Here is a 17,612-nt window from a genome sequence, read left to right on the forward strand (position 1 = left end):
CTTTAGCGGCAACTTGGCTCTCAAAGTCAGAGCAAGCCTGTGGATTCACTGAGCGCTTCAATATTTACACGCTATTAACTCTGACAATTACTGTATTTGTAAACCACTGTTGTTGCATGAAAGGGGTTTTAATGAGTAGAAGGACAATCAAACCCCTGTGCGTTATGTTGGGCAAACGATGTGTCACCATGCACAGTATATGGATGAAATTTCTCAGATGTTTTTTTTTATTTTTTATAAAGGGAGGACAAGCTCAAGCAGGACTGATGTACTGTATACAGATCAACGTCAAGAAGCCAGTGTGGTGCAACATTAAGACAAGAGACACACACGTTGGGGACATTGAGCCCACTATAATTAAAAGTCTGAATTGTATTGTACATCCCTAAAATCTTTATTTGCCTCCATACTGATATTGTAGGCTATAAAGCCATTATTTTAATTTTACTATCATGTGTAATAATGAAATACATGTGTATAACACCCTACATACATTTTATTCATGACTTAAATCACGCTAAAACATTTCCAGGTTTCAAGTGAAGAGCTGACATGCCCTCTCCATACTTTTACGCACAGTTGTCTCTGGCATCAGTATTGTGTATGGATTCAAGTGGTTGAGTGGGTAAAGGCCGGAATATTTAACTTTTTATCTCAGAAGGAATAGTTGCGATCATTCACACATGAATGATGATTCCAACGTCATTTTGACTAGCATGATTCTAACGCGTAGTCCAGTTGTGTGTTCTAATATGACAAAGGATAAAGGTGAAATATGTTCTCGAGGACAAGACGAATGCAATACCTCATATCAAACATTTTATATTAATGTGAATTCGTCAACAGGTAGCAAAGTAGCCGACTGAACAATGAAGAAATCATGATCCGCCTCATAAGCAGACCCAACACAGGCTTCGCTCCACACAGCTCATCCTTCGCTTCAACATGTCTTCCTGCAACGGACTATAATGCTGTGTTTTTAACCAAGTGGGAAAGCGGTAATTTCCAGTTTCAAGTATAAAATACGAGTTCGATGCATTCACGTGCTTTGAACTCGTTGAGAAACGCTGATTAGCTAATGGCAATCCAGCTGCGTCAACCATAAATAAAAATAGGCTACAGCTATCATGCTCGCACACAAATTGTGTTCAAAAACCGGACTAATAGATTGCTTATTTATAAATATTTTTTAGTCGCATTTAACTGCCAAAAATGCTGTTGTCGCGGTCATTTCCTTTGTGGGTTATGTCAGAGTTCACCATGTGGGAAACGTCGGAGGTCACGGATGATAAACGAGTTCCTAATAGGCCTACTAGTTGGAGGTGTTTCAAGTGTTTTTTCCTAGTCATATATGGTAAATACCACATTCCCCCTAGATTATGAATGCAGCATAATGTTCCACTATGAGGTGCTTCCATTGGTGACGTGTTGTGTGCGGTCTGGCTTTGTGTATCCATAAATGGTCATCTACGTCACATAAATGTTCCGTCCCCCTATTTAATACCAGCAAGCGCTGGAGTTCCCTATCCGAGCTATACAGAGCAGCGCTACTCTTGTGAAACCACCACCACCGTTTCATTGATTCACAGACTTTAAAACACACAACATGCAAACAAGAAGGTAATGACAGGTCTCATTGTAACTATATTAATAACAATTGCCTGTGACAGTTAAGCTCTACTATATCTCAAAGGAGAGATCTATCAACGCTGTCTCTGAAGGGAACTTGGATACAACATCTAGGATCTTTTTTTATCCACTCTCTAACACTTATAGATCATCATCTACTGTGTATTTTTCTATTCGGATACCTGCACGTTGCCATTTATGTCAGACTAAATAACTGCTATGACAGGGAAACTGGCGGACAAGCTCCCTCTTACCATGAGCAGTTTAATAAACACGATTCCTGACAGTCTTTACCCAGAAGAGGACATTCCGACGTCTATGAACATTTTCACCAATACGGATTCTATAAACCACTACTCGCAAATGAATACAGGTAAGCATAGTTTACTTTATTTGGGATGTGATTGGATTATGTTCTATCCAGGCTCTGTTGTAACTACAGCGCGTCTCAGCTGTGGAGATCATGCAGGCACCGCAACAGTTGTCTTGGAGCGCGCGCCACGACCATCATCCAGGCACCTGTTTGCGCTTCGGGCTGTTACGCACATGATCGATCTCGATTGAATACTTTGTTTTTTAAAGCATTTTTCACATTGGTTGGCTACTATTATTTCGATTACATGTAAAACAAGTGCTGTAACTGTTAACCATATTATAAGAGGCAAGCTTTTATGCCAGAAATATGCGTAACAATGTCCAAGCCTATGAGTTTCCCTGGCTACTGTCACACTTTCACGACCTTAAATTTGCAAGTAAGGTCAAACAGTAATGCAAATAGGCCTAACATTAATTTATCTGCCCTGGTGAAAGCTTACCCAAAATGATTGGCATGTCTTTAAAGTGAAAGTAAAACGTACAAATTTGCGAAAATTCATAGATTAAAATGTAATCACCAAAACAAAAACATAAATTAATGTGGATAGGCCTACATATTTTTTGTTTACTTAAATTGTACCATGATAATGCCACAGTTGTGTTGATAGGCTATAAATAAATGTGCCACTGTAACCAAAACAACACTGCACACATTGCCTGTGCATAAGACATTCATTATTTCTAGCTAACATTACATTAATTAATTCAACACTGTTTGTTTATTTATTGACAATTTAGAGATTATTTTTGGATTGGACTATGAGTGGCGTGGCCATTCACTTTAAAGTGGGAGTTTGACCGACGTTTCAAACTTGCCCATGCCTATAGCCTAACGAGTAGACTGTAGGCTTTACGACGATTAGGCTACATATAGCTACAAATCTATGAAGATAATTTATTTGTTTGCTCTCACTTGAATGCAAGTCTCCAGATGACAACAACTTTCATTTTTAGAGATGTGTGTCATACAATTATAATTTATTCTGTTTAAATTGAATGCAAGGGTTTGTAAATTTCAAATTGAAGTTTAGAAGAATCACTTTTATATAATCATTGAAACGATCCTGGATAGCAATAGCAGTACATACATGTTTTCAGATCAATATGCTCCCGACACACCAACAGATTTTATTCAAATGTACAACCGACAGTGGGCTATATACAGCTGTAGCACATTTCAATTGGACCTCTTGGACATCAATAGGTAAGGAATGACAATTGTATAGTAGCCTACTGAAATTAATATATTTGGCATTAAATAATTGTTGTTGGAGTTGTTAGATAAAGATAAAGATAAAGATAAAGAGATAAAGATAAAGGCCTATACAATCTTTAATAATTAAATATTGTACAGTAAAGTAGTCTAATTATTTCACTATACAGAAGTATAAAGCCAACTGAAGTGTCATTACTCTTTAGAGGTTCATCAATGTATGGTTAAAATTGTCCTCATATGATCTATATTGATAATCGAATATCTATGGACATGTGTTATTTGTCAATATGTTAAGGCCTATTAATTTGCCAAGTAAATGTAGATTAATAATTAGAAATGGTAAACAACCTTTCAAACGTCTGAAAACACAGCACCAACCACTTCTAATTATAATATGGATATAGCTATATTCTATCATTACACATCCCCGTGACTTAGTACAGTAGTGTTTTGCCAATCCCTTAAAATTATACTTGCTCTGATATAAGTGTCACCTCTCGATACTCCAGAGATAACAGCATGCTTTTTATAACTAATCAATACATTTCTGACAAAGGTCATGAAAGAGATGGAAACCCTTTACATGTCTCACAATTAGGTTAGCCAGGTGTTTACCAGGTAGTCATCAATAAATTATAATGTGACATGTTTATTACATATAATATCTGACTACATATTCTCATTTAAATCACATATGTTTCTGATGACTATTGACTATGATGAGCAACACTTTGAAGTACCTATTTGATACCTCTAGAGTCAGGTGTTAGGTCCCGTGTGCAAGTGGTGTTCTCTCACAATATTCACCACCAAAGCAATAACACCAACTCACTTGAGAGCAATATCTGTGACACTGCTTAAATGTTAAAGTCAAAATATTGAGGAAGATTACAGCAAGATATAATGGCTGCCTTGTATTCATATAGCCTAATGTCTAAAACATACACACCTAAGCATTTGCTATTTTTAGGCTTGTTTTCTTCAACTTCACCTCCAGAATAATTAAAACATATGCCAAAAGTTTTTTAAATTTACATCATGTGTTCAATAGATGTGTGAAACATATGTAGTTTTTGTTTTGTTTGTTTCATCATGCTTTGCCCTTAGCCAAATTCTGGTAAACAGACAGTAATTACTGGGACTGAATATATAAGCACCCCTGTGTATAATTTATTGCAACTTGAATGATGGGCTGATATAGGCTGTCTGATGATGTATGAATTCTTTCAAAATGTCTGCACAAAACATGTTAAAATCTCTGCACGCAACTGTGCCATCTCAGAACTGTATTCATTTGGATATTTTCATTGCAGGTGTCTGATATGACATGTAATAATTGTAATGCTGCCACATATACCTAAGATAGTGTGTTTTTTACTAGTGCTATAGTAGCCTGACAATAGTGAAAGAAACAAGAAAGTTACTGTGAACATAACATTTAGCTAGAAGACCAAATGTGCATTTCTATGGCCGAATGTGCGTACACTGTAGCTGACCAAGTGATCTGAGTAGGAAGTACACTTTACAGTTCGATTTGCTCATTTTTTGTAGATTTCATGTTCTGCTAAAACCCATGCAGCTACAGTACAGTGGACATACATGTATCTGTGAGAGTGCTGGCAGTGGTGTCTGGCTTACGCCCTGTTGAGAGGGAATCAGATCTTGCCATTCACTGTGGCTGTCCTCCTGTGGGACATACAATGACTGGATCAAAGGGGGGTGTTTAGGTCTTGATTTATGAGAGCTTGTGGGATCTGAGAGAGAGAACATTGTCTCAGATGCACAAGTCAGTGGATAAACTTGCAGGTCTGACACCACCGCTCACTTTTTCCTAATGAACTGGATTGGACTGCTTTGTTTTAAGATTTCTTCTTGGCAGACTATTTGCAGAGATATGCAGAGAAGCTGAATTTCAGACTAATCGAGGACTCTGACTGAAATATCAAGCAGGTTCATATTTATCATAGTCTAGTAGCTTCTAGACTCAAACTTTTCTGTACTAGTAGTACTGCACACTTTCACATATGTTTTTTTTCTAACAGGTTTCTAACATGTTATAGCAACTGGGTGAACTACTCATTGACACTACTTCAATTTGTTTCCCTTTCATCCAGATAATATCATGGATCTGGGGATGGGAAGTGATAAGGGAAATTCAGAGATCCAGTACGGCTCTAGCTTCCAGTCCAGCCGCAGCGGGCAGCCGGTCACCTATTTGGGGAAGTTTGCCTTCGATACTCCTCCGTCGGGTGGAATGGGGGGCTCTGGCTGGTGTTCAGACAACAATATCATTAGTTTAGTAAGTGCTGGGATCTTGGGCGTCTCCCCGTCGCCTGGCACTATCACCACACAGACATCGTCCTCTGGAGCCAGCATGGGCGGCCAGTCCTCAGATATGGAGCAGGTCTATGGTCCGCCACTGCCTGCTTATTCCACCTGCAGCGAGCTGTACCAGGATCAGGTCTCCTTCCACCACAGTCCTGCTACCAGCACTACCCTCGGCTACCCCAGCAATGACTACCACACCACCTCCAAGCCCTCCATGGATGGGAGCCTTTTCTCTATGATCCCAGACTATAACCTCTTCCATCATCAGGGTGAGGTTGGCATGATGGAGCACAAGCCTTTCCAGTCCATGGACCCCATTCGTGTCAACCCCCCACCAATCACACCACTAGAGACTATTCGCGCATTCAAAGACAAGCAGATTCATCCAGGTTTCATGGGTGGGCAGCAGCATGCTCCTCAGCACCACCAGCCACCACAGACACTAACACTCAAACCAATCCGACCACGGAAGTACCCAAACCGGCCCAGCAAAACCCCTGTGCATGAGCGGCCACATGCCTGCCCAGCAGAAAACTGTGACAGACGCTTCTCCCGTTCAGATGAACTGACACGCCACCTCCGCATCCACACGGGTCACAAACCCTTCCAGTGCCGCATATGCATGCGCTCCTTCAGCCGAAGCGACCACCTGACTACCCACATCCGTACGCACACGGGCGAGAAGCCCTTCTCCTGTGAATTCTGTGGACGCAAGTTTGCCCGGAGTGATGAGCGCAAGAGACATGCCAAAGTTCACCTCAAGCAGAAGGACAAGAAGCCGGCCGACAAGGGGAGTGGAGCGGCTGGCAGCCACAGTTCACCCCCCAATTCCTGTGGTGGCAGTGGGGGGCCTAGCAGTGGCAACATCATGACTGTCACTACCTGTGCTTAGGATGGACCATCACCATGCCCTAACATAAGACTGGGGAGGGAGGGATCCTATCCACAATGAGACAAATAGGTGACTCTTTCTCTCTTTTTTTCTCTTACACTCCATCTCTTTACATTTTTATTTCCATGTAATATTTCCCTCCTCTATTTGGAGATGTTATCTTGTAAGAGTATGGGAAGAAGAGGACATAGACGGGAGAGACAGCAACTGTGTGAATGTTTGCAAGCAGAGGGGCATCATGGCACCGGCTGTCCAAGAGGACATGGTATATCTTTGATAATGAAATTCAAGTTTCTGAAGTCATACTTTATCATGTATTGTGTTTTCTGAGAAATTCACCAAAAATCTTGGATGTGATGGGATTCAAAAAAATTATGATTTGAGTTTAGATTGAATTACAACTGGGCGTAGAATAAGGTGAGCTATGTTTGGGATGTATGCATTTATTTCATCTGGTTGTTTAAAAGTGCAATTGGTTGTATTTGTATTTGTGTACTGTTGTTGATACCTTATTTGCTGCACTTTCCATTGCCTTGTCTTTTTGTTGTAAAATACTTTTTTACACATATTTTTTATTATTATTATTGTTTCTCAAAAGAATGTGCCAAACGTTTTGGGATAATACTGCTAAGTTTGTTTTCTTAATTGTGCCTGGGATTAACCAAACATTACAAATACATAAACTATGTTTCTGACATTGATTTAAGGCAGATTGTTAACATTAGCCCCAAAATACTAAAACTTGTTATTTTATTATAATTTGAGCAATTATAAGTATCACAGTTACAACTCAGTTGGTCAAAATTCTTTTGCTATAAACTCAAAAACATCAGCATAAAAAAAACCCACATGAATATTGGTTGTCCATCCAAACCCGATCCTGTGTTCAATGGACCAGTCTTTGGTGGTAATCTATTGTCGTCTGATGCACACTAAATAAAATGGATTGCAACATTAATGTTAAATCTTCATGAACTGATGAAGAATGTAACATATTCACTACAAATTACACAAATCCATGACAGAAAGCTTATCAAGATACCCAAGATAAAACAAAAATCTATATTTTAAGTTTAGTGCTTATGTTTCTTAAAAATATATATATATATTACCGTCTATCTTCCAAGGGTTCCCCTTGGTCACATTTATATGTGTATTTAAAGACACACTCGACCAAACTTGAAGTGAAATGCTAAGAGCGCAGAGAATAAGACTGAAACATTGAAATACCTGCATCTATACTACAAGTCAACATTTCTGAATAACAGCAGAGATGAAGAGGGCCTTTTATCTGTGCATTCACTGAGAGACCTGCCAGTTATATTCATGTAATTAGAGATATTGTAAAATAAAATGTTTTGCATATTGTTACAATGAGCAACATCTTTAAGAAATACAATATACATGGTATTGCCATGTTTACACCTGCTATTTTGAGAGATCCTGAATTTAAAATGGTTATTATTTTTTGTATAGTGAGAGATATATACAGGTACTTCAACTTTTATACTCAGACTGTCAAAGGCACCATATACTTCAGTATTAAATTGTGCATTTGTATGTAGAAGTACAATATATAAAAACAAATGTATACATACACACATTTCTTATTGACTGAATGCTTGTGCAGAAGGGGTCTTAAAATGCTTCTTGTAAAGTAATGATAATGCAGAAAGTTTAGTGAACACAAGTCATTGCACAAGACTTGAGCATTGACAGTGCCAAATGGGGTTCATTATCTTCCATTTCAAAACGATCTAATATTATTTGTACCTACTATAGGGTTCTTAGCAGAAAGTGGTTTGAGGAAACACTAAATGTGTTCTTAAACTAAATAAACAAAAATCTGAACAAAAATCTTTGTATTTCAATTGCAAACAAGCCTGTAATGTATGGATTCCAAAGTTCAGACAAATATATTGAAAAAAAGAAGCCTAGTACACAGTATGCAACATTTTTCACTATCCACATGGATTTTTAGATCAGTAAGGCAATATCAGTATGCAATATACAGTCTTACAAGTGGCAAGTCTGGCATTGACTGAAGGCTACGCTACTTGAATTACTTTAGATTCAGATAAATACATTTCTTACAATAATCTTGGGTCACACTGATTTAAAAAATGCACTCATGTGTGTCAAATATATAAAATCATTAAACAAGTAGTCAAATAAGTCAAATCATATAATCTTATAATTTCATTAATGATAACAATGTATAGGTAATAATGTACTACAAAATCATTTGAGGGATGTAAATCCAAACTGTTTGGGAATTTATCCACTACATTTGATTGTTGTCTTCACTGTGCTCAATGCTCTAGTCAGCTTTGGTCTTGGCGTTTCTCTGATTCCCCTGAAAGGGCAGTTATTTTACCCCTCCTCTCCCATCTGGCCCTGTGTGCGATAATTAATGCACCACAGTCGAATGTGTTCTCTGTGGGTTTGATATGGATTACTTATTGTCATAGCAGCTGTGCCTGATAGCAAAAACTTTCACAAATCTTGATTGAACATTTCAACAAAGGTCAAAAACAAGGATTTATAAATGCGTTGCTCACTAAATTACAGCATTCTCCAATGTGCTTCCAAGGCCACATTTCCTCTTTCCTGTGCAAACTGGTTTTCATTGATAGGCTTCCTGGCAAGTGTCCACTTATTTTCCAATTAATTTGGCCCCAAAGTGTCTTTCTCCAGTTCATCTACTGTAAATGGGTAAATGAACAGACCCCTTGCATTGTCTGACAGACTTGGTGAGTTCACACATACAATATCATCTCACTTATTATTTAAATCAATTGCTTTCTGAAGTGCATTTTAGGACAGTTGTATTCCTGTTGCCAATTATTAATATTTCCGGGACTTTGCTTGAGCTAGTTTGATGAATGGCAGGATTTTAAAAAGGATAGTTCACTGATCATGATTAGTTAGCAAGTGAATAGTAGTAAGTGAAAAAATAAACAATATAGAAGGGGAATGTAGATGATTACAGTCCATCTATAATGATACTCAAATAACTCTGGTCTGTATTGATTCAAAACATTTATCATTTGAAGTGGGATTTGCCTTAAGCTAAGTGAAGTGTAGAAAACTGTATGTATGGCTTGGAATATTCAGTTATGGCCTTTAATGTTAAAAGTGTGTGTATAAGCAAGTGTATCCATCTTAACTTCTCTGGTTAATTGAAGGGATGAAATTCTCAACAGCTGAGATGGGATTGGCTCACAGGTGGAAAAGGCAAATACAATCTATACTGAACAAATATATAAATGCAATGTGCAACAATTTTACTGAGTTACAGTTCATATAAGGAAATCAGCCAATTGAAATAAATTCATTAGGCCCGAATCTGTGGATTTTACATGACTGGGCAGGGGTGCAGCCAAGGGTGGGCCTAGGAGGACATAGGCTCACTCACTTAGGAGCCAGGCCCAGACAATCAGAATGAGTTTTCCCCCACAAAAGGGCTTTATTACAGAAATAAATGCTCCTCTGTTTCATCAGCTGTCCGGGTGGCTGGTTTCAGATGATCCCGCAAGTGAAGAAGCTGGATGTGGCGGTCCTGGGCTAGTGTGGTACACGTGGTCTGCGGTTGCGAGGCCGGTTGGACATACTGATAAATTCTCTAAAATGACGTTGGAGGCGGCTTATGGTAGAGAAATGAACATGCAATGCCCTGGCAACAGCTCTAATGGACATTTCTGCAGTCAGCATGCCAATTGCATGCTCCCTCAAAACTTGAGAAATCTGTGGTATTGTGTTGTGTGACAAAACTGCACATTTTAGAGTGGCCTTTTATTGTCCCCAGCACAAGGTACACCTGTGTAATGATCATGCTGTTCCATCAGTTTTTTGATATACCACACCTGTCAGGTGGATGGGTTATCTTGGCACAGGAGAAATGCTCAGTAATAGGGATGTAAACAAATTTGTGCACAAAATTGGAAAAAATATATATTTTTGTGCTTATGGAACATTTCTGGGATCTTTTATTTCAGCTCATGAAACATGGGACCAACATGACTTCATTTTTAAGGGCACATCGATAATGAGCTAAATATCCTCAGACTTATTCTGTACCTTTTCATTCAGCCAACATGGTTCAGCAACAAAGCCTTGTAGTAAGAGTAGAATAACAAAGACAAAGACAGTTTTCAGAGATCATATGGCAGCCCTGTGCATTTGATGCTCGTATGTGGGGGTTCAAATGTTAAGTTTATGGTGAATGAGGTTTGGTTTTAAAGAATACTGTGTTTATCTAGCTCTCGGTGAGAAGAGTTGAAGTTTTGCTCGGAAGAGAGGAGAATACGCCAACATTATTTCCATCTGTCACCCAAAGACGTAATTACAAGGGGATGTTGTCATCTGTCATATTTCTGACTAATGCAAAGTTCAGTGTAAAAGCATGGTCTATATTACATTTAACAATTGTACATTTTTATTTCACATTACTGTTAAATATAAAATCACTGTAACAAGGTCTGAAATCAAAAACTGTCCTCATGAATCATGATTCAATAGTGCTTTCTTTGTCCCATTTGATCAGAACACAGTACTATCAAGACTGTTTTCCTATTTGTCTTGAACTGGAATGATTTTAGAGGATACATTAAGTGTGTAAGAGATTTAAATAAGAGATCTCCCTTCATATCTTCTCCTCCTCATCCTGATAGTTCTCTGCTCAGTCCTGGACTCGAGCCAACCTTAACAGCCATGTTTGGGCCAAATTGGGATGCAAGGTTGGGTGATTAGGAACAATATGCGATGAGAACTCCACAAAAGTAACAAAATGTAAATGTGACCTCAGTCAGCTTACAGCTCAAGGCGTCCCTGTGCTGATGTCTGTGTTTACTCATTAATTTACTCCCTGTAAAGCTGCCTTTGTGCAAGGTCATAAAAGACTGAAAGTAAACATTCCACACAAAACCTCCATGACCACTTTTGTACCAGGATAAATGACTGGCAGCTCATCTCATAATAATAACCCAAAAATTCAATTTAAAAAAAATTATGATAGATTTCTATCCTAAATGCTAATTTTGAGGATGGTACCAGACATTTTCAAGGTGGTCCATACTAGTGTAGGTTCATCTTTGGTAGATGGCACTGAAATGTTTTAGGGAAATGTTTCTTTGTTATCTCCTGTGTTTTCTTTTCATTATATCTTCTTGTTTGCATGTGCACGAAAATGTTCCAACCATGTTTAGAGCCACCTTCAGGTTCTAAAGGTGGTGCTAAATTATTTTATTATGCATGAAAATAATGATTACAACAAAAATATTAAACTTAAGTAAAAGGGGACAGACAAACTGCGGAGCTACAAATATGGACATTTTGGAAAACACACTGGGATTTTTCTTTTTTTTTAAGAAAACAAGAAGTCTTGTTGAAAATGTTGTGGATTGTCTTACTTCATGTTTTTCTATTACCTTATAATAAGGTCCTAATATAAATTTTGAATATTGTAATGAAATGTATTATCCATTTGTGGTGGGGAGATGTACTCCCCTCATTGTTAACTTGGCACTTCAGTTTGTTGTAACGCAATTGTTTTTGTTATTTCTATGTAAAGTACTTGAATAAAGAAAATGAAAATGTGTGTGTGTACCATTTGCACGATTATATATACCGTTGAAGTCGGAAATTTATATACACCTTACCCAAATACTTTTAAACTCAGTTTATCACAATTCCTGACATTTATTCCAAGTAAAAAATGCCCTGTCTTAGGTCAGTTAGGATCACCACTTTATTTTATGAATGTGAGACGTCAGAATAATAGTAGAGAGAATGATTTATTTCAGCTTTTATTTCTTTCATCACATTCCCAGTGGGTCAGAAGTTTACATACACTCAATTAGTATTTGGCAGCATTGCCTTTAAATTGTTTAACTTGGGTAAAGCATTTCGGGTAGCCTTCCACAAGCTTCCCACAATAAGTTGGGTGAATTTTGGCCTATTCCTCCTGACAGAGCTGGTGTAACTCAGTCAGGTTTGTAGGCCTCCTTGCTTGCACACGCTTTTTCAGTTCTGCCCACAAATGTTCTATGGGATTGAGGTCAGGGCTTTGTGATGGCCACTCCAATACCTTGACTTTGTTGTCCTTAAGCCATTTTGCCACAACTTTGTAAGTATGCTTGGGGTCATTGTCCATTTGGAAGACCCATTTGCTTCAATTTATCCACATAATTTTCCATCCTCATGATGTCATCAAGTGCATCAGTCACCTCTGCAGCAAAGCACCCCCACAACATGATGCCGCCACCCCCGTGCTTCACGGTTGGGATGGTGTTCTTCGGGCTTGCAAGCCTCCCCCTTTTTCCTCCAAACATAACGATGGTCATTATGGCCAAACAGTTCTATTTTTGTTTCATCAGATCAGAGGATATTTCTCCAAAAAGTATGAACTTTGTCCCCATGTGCAGTTGCAAACCGTAGTCTGACTTTTTTATGGTGGTTTTGGAGCAGTGGCTTCGTCCTTGCTGAGCGGCCTTTCAGGTTATGTCGATATTGGATATTGCCTGTTTCCTCCAGCATCTTCACAAGGTCCTTTGCTGTTGTTCTGGGATTGATTTGCACTTTTCACACCAAAGTACGTTAATCTCTAGGAGACAGAACGTGTCTCCTTCCTGAGCGGTTTGACGGCTGCGTGGTCCCATGATGTTTATACTTGCGTACTATTGTTTGTACAGATGAACGTGGTACCTTCAGGCGTTTGGAAATTGCTCCCAAGGATGAACCAGACTTGTGGAGGTTTACAATTGTTTTTCTGAGGTCTTGGGCTGATTTCTTTTGATTGACCCATGATGTCAAGCAAAGAGGCACTGAGTTTGAAGGTAGGCCTTGAAATACATCTACAGGTACACCTCCAATTGACTCAAAATATGTCAATTAGCCTAGCAGAAGCTTCTAAAGCCATGACATAATTTTCTGTAATTTTCCAAACTGTTTAAAGGCACAGTCAACTTAGTTAGTGTATGTAAACTTCTGACCAACTGGAATTGTGATAGAGTGAATTATAAGTTAAATAATCTGTGTGTAAACAATTGTTGGAAAATTACTTGTGTCATGCACAAAGTAGATGTCCTAACTGACTTGCCAAAACTATAGTTTGTTAACAAGAAATGTGTGGAGTGGTTGAAAAACACGTTTTAATGACTACAACCTAAGTGTATGTAAACTTCCGACTTCAACTGTATGTTTATACCATGGCGTTGTTGAATACTTGTTTCTGATTGGCTTAAAGGGCATTCTAGAGAATGCATTATTTCCCTTTATAAACTGGGTGGTTCGAGTCCTTAATGCTGATTGGCTGAAAAACCGTGGTATACAAAGGGTATGACAAAACATCTATTTTCACTGCTCTAATTATGTTGGTAACCAGTTTATAATAGCAATTACACAACGGGTGGGTCTAATCCTGAATGCTGATTGGTTAAAACCACATTACATGTCTATTCCACAAGTTACCACTGGCTAAGTCAATGACTTTAAAATGCCCATTTACTCTGCGCAATCCACTGTCTCATCAGCCCAGCAAGACAATTTATAAACATGAACTCTACTATAAAAAGCATCTATACATTATCTCATATTTCTTTTAGACTAACATTTAGTTGTCAACAACGGATATTTGTATAAACCTTGCTGTCTGGATCTCCGACATTTGCAGCATTGTTTCAATATTCAAATTCGATCTCCAGCTGTCCCACAGTAACAAACATGTCGGGAGTCGGGACAAGACAGACACGCAGCGTTTCTCAGCCAGTCGAAATCATTAAATCAGCTGGCATCATTTTTATGGACATGTCAATTGAAAAAAGGTCAAACGAAACGAAGTGCAGCTAGTTTGCAGTCTTTACAGCTTCAGTTTGAAGTGATTGCGTTAGCTGTGTTGTTGGCTAGCTCCTCTGAACACCAGTGCCCTGACGAGAAACACATTTTCTATGCCAGGCGAAATCGCGCCTCATTAGTTCACTGTTATGTTATGGATATGTCTAAATAAATGTCACTAGAAAACAGCTTAAACAAATGAAAAAACCATCTACTGTTGTTATTCTGGCTGCACTGTTTGACATGACTGTAAATTGTCCGTAGTTGGCTAGCTAGCAAGCAAGGGATATGAACGTTGCCAGCCAGTATGGCAATGGAACATTTAGAATGAACAACTGGGTCTCTTCCATAGATACAGAACAAAAAGACTGAACGACTGGGTCGCGTCTCTGGCAACTGAACCGATAGAACAAACGACCAGCCAGCTTGGGTAGCAAACCTAGATTTGTGTTGGGACTATATATTGTGGAAGGATGAAATAGTATGAATAAATTAAACAAAATAATGTTTTTAATGAAATATGTCAATCATTATTTGAATATGTTGGTAACCCGTTGTATAAAAGTGATAATGCCTTCAAAGCACAACACCAGTGGCAATATATCCTCTAAACACCGGCTTCTCTGACATTATCACTTAATGAAACCCTGGAGCCTGGCGCACAGTTCACGATGACTGGAGCGTTGTCATCACAGTTTCATGATTAGTGAGGATTATTCGGGTAGATTTATAGGACTACTGTTCAACCCCTATTGTACACTTTTCTCATCTTCCAATTTTTCATGTATTGAACAACTGAATATTGCAACTTTCAGGATGAATCAAACTGCATTTTTTATTCACCATTATATTTTGTGCATAAAGGCTCTCCAAAACCATTTTTAAAAAGTATTTGGCATAAATACTTTCCTAACCCTAAATAATATACAAGACCAGAGTATTTTTAAATATATTAATTGGTGCTGAAAAGGAGATGAATGAGTATTTACATGCTTTCTGTCATTGAGCCTTGATATTCTGAACCGTTCTCTCCTTAAATTCTAGTGAGTCTGTCAAGAAAATACGAATGAAAAAGGTACACCTTTTTGGCTTTAGATAAATGTACTGAAAACCCTATTGAATGAAAACTCCATGAGAAAATCTGTTGAGAGGGTTTTCAGTGGTTGAATTAAATGTATTCAGCACGTGCAAGGAAACCATGCATGCAAAGCCTGTTACGCACCTGCACAAGGTAAGTCTGAATACCACCTACTGAGAAGTGCATAGCAAAGGCATGCGTAGGAAAGGGATACCCAGCCATGGTATATTAGCCATATACCACAAATCCCTGAGGTGCCTTACTGAGTGATCAGCTCCTTGAAGCCGTTGTTTGGAGGTCTTAGTCTCGGGCCTAACAACACCCGTGCCAATATATCCTCCAAACACCGGCTTCTCTGGCATTATCACTTAATAAGGCACCTCGGGGGTTTGTGGTATATAGCCAATATACCACGGCTAAGGGCTGTATCCAGGCACACTGCATTGCGTCATGCTAACAGCCGGGGTATATCGGCCATTTACAACACCCCCTCTGGCCTTATTGCTTAAATAATGCACTGTATATTTGCATGTGAGAATTCAATGCCTATAGTTCCTTCTAACATTTTCTATTTTTGAGCTGCTTTTGAAAGCAAAAGTTGAATAGATTTTTTTTTGTTGGCATTGTTGAATTCGATTTTCATAATGGCAAGGTAGGACTGACGGTTTGGTTAGCTAAACTAGCAAGTCTTAGTTATTTGGTTACCATGGCAGCTACTGTAGCACTCTAGTAAACTTGCTAGCTACTTTAGTGGATTTCTACCAGCAAATCTGGTAAATTATAGCCATGGTATAAAAGGGATAATCAACTCTGAAAATAATAGTTCCACTCAGCTAGGGTGTCATGACACGCACCTTCCATGTCGTTCATTATTTTCAATAGAACGCATACTGTGGCCCCTCATTGATTATCCCTTACATACTGATATATATACTGTATAGGTCAAGAGTTTGGACACCTACTCATTCAAGTGTTTCTTTATTTTTACTATTTTCTACATTGTAGAATAATAGTGAAGACATCAAAACTATGAAATAACATATATGGAATCATGTAGTAAGAATGTATTCATTTTTTTATCAAAATATATTTTAGATTCTTCAATGAAGCCACCAATTTGCATAGATGACCGCTTTGCACACTCTTGGCATTCTCTCAACCAGTTTCACATGGAATGCTTTTCCAACAGTCTTGTTGGCTACTTTTCAATCACTTTGCAGTCCAACTCATCCCAAACCATCTCAATTGAGCTGAGGTCATGTGATTGTGGAGGCCAGGTCATCTGATGCAGCACTCCATCACTCTCCTTCTTGGTCAAGTAGCCCTTACACAGGCTGGAGGTGTGTTGGGTCATTGTCATGTTATAAAACAAATGGTAGCCCCACTAAGCGCAAACCAGATGGGACAGATTTCCACCGGTCTAATGTCCATTGCTCGTGTTGTCTTGGCCCAAGCAAGTCTCATCTTATTGGTGTCCTTGCAGCAATTCAACCATGAAGGCCTGATTCACGCAGCCTCCGATAAACAGTTGATGTTGAGATAATTGTTCCTTTAAATGCTTCACATTGTTTTTTGGGCTGCAATTTCTGAGGCTGATAACTCTAATGAACTTATCCTCTATAGCAGAGGTAACACTGGGTCTTCCCTTCCTGTGGCGGTCCTCATGAGAGCCAGTTTCATCAAAGCTCTTGATGTTTTTTGCTACTACACGCGAATAAACTTGCAAAGTTCTTGAAATTGACTGACCTTCATGTCTTAAAGTATTGATGGAGTCTCGTCTCTCTTTGCTTATTCTTGCCATAATATGGACTACCAAATAGGGCTATCTTCTGTATACCACCCCTACCTTGTCACAACAAAACTGATTGGCTCAAACGCATTAAGAAAGAAAGAAATTCCACAAAATTAACATTTAACAAGGCACACCTGTTCATTGAAATGCATTCCAGGTGACTACCTCATGAAGGAAAAGCAGCCAACAAGTGCTCAGCATATGTGTGAACTCCTTCAAGACTGTTGGAAAAGCATTCCAGGTGAAGCTGGTTGAGATAATGTGCCGGAGAAGAAGGCTGATATTTACGTGTTCCTATCCAAATGTGTTTTTTTTTTGTTCATTTCTTTGCGTTGTTTGTAAGTTATTTTGTACATAATGTTGCCGCTTCCACCTCTTATGGCTGAAAATACCTTCTGAAAATCAGCACTGAGATTACTCACCATAAACTGTCAGAATCCTTTTTTTCCATTTAACAAGTCCGACGTGA

General features: G+C 38.6%; 1 protein-coding gene across 1 annotated transcript; it reads left to right on the forward strand.

Moving 5' to 3' along the window:
- Positions 1–1,532: 1,532 nt before the first annotated feature.
- LOC109879394 (early growth response protein 3) lies at positions 1,533–12,037 on the forward strand. The gene is made up of 2 exons (XM_020471578.2): positions 1,533–2,002; positions 5,335–12,037. The coding sequence occupies exons 1-2, from the start codon at positions 1,849–1,851 to the stop codon at positions 6,438–6,440; spliced, it is 1,260 nt and encodes a 419-aa protein (XP_020327167.1). The 5' UTR covers positions 1,533–1,848; the 3' UTR covers positions 6,441–12,037.
- The last annotated feature ends 5,575 nt before the right edge of the window (positions 12,038–17,612 follow it).

The sequence above is a fragment of the Oncorhynchus kisutch genome, linkage group LG3 (assembly GCF_002021735.2).
Source record: "Oncorhynchus kisutch isolate 150728-3 linkage group LG3, Okis_V2, whole genome shotgun sequence".
In the NCBI taxonomy this organism is placed as follows: domain Eukaryota; kingdom Metazoa; phylum Chordata; class Actinopteri; order Salmoniformes; family Salmonidae; genus Oncorhynchus; species Oncorhynchus kisutch.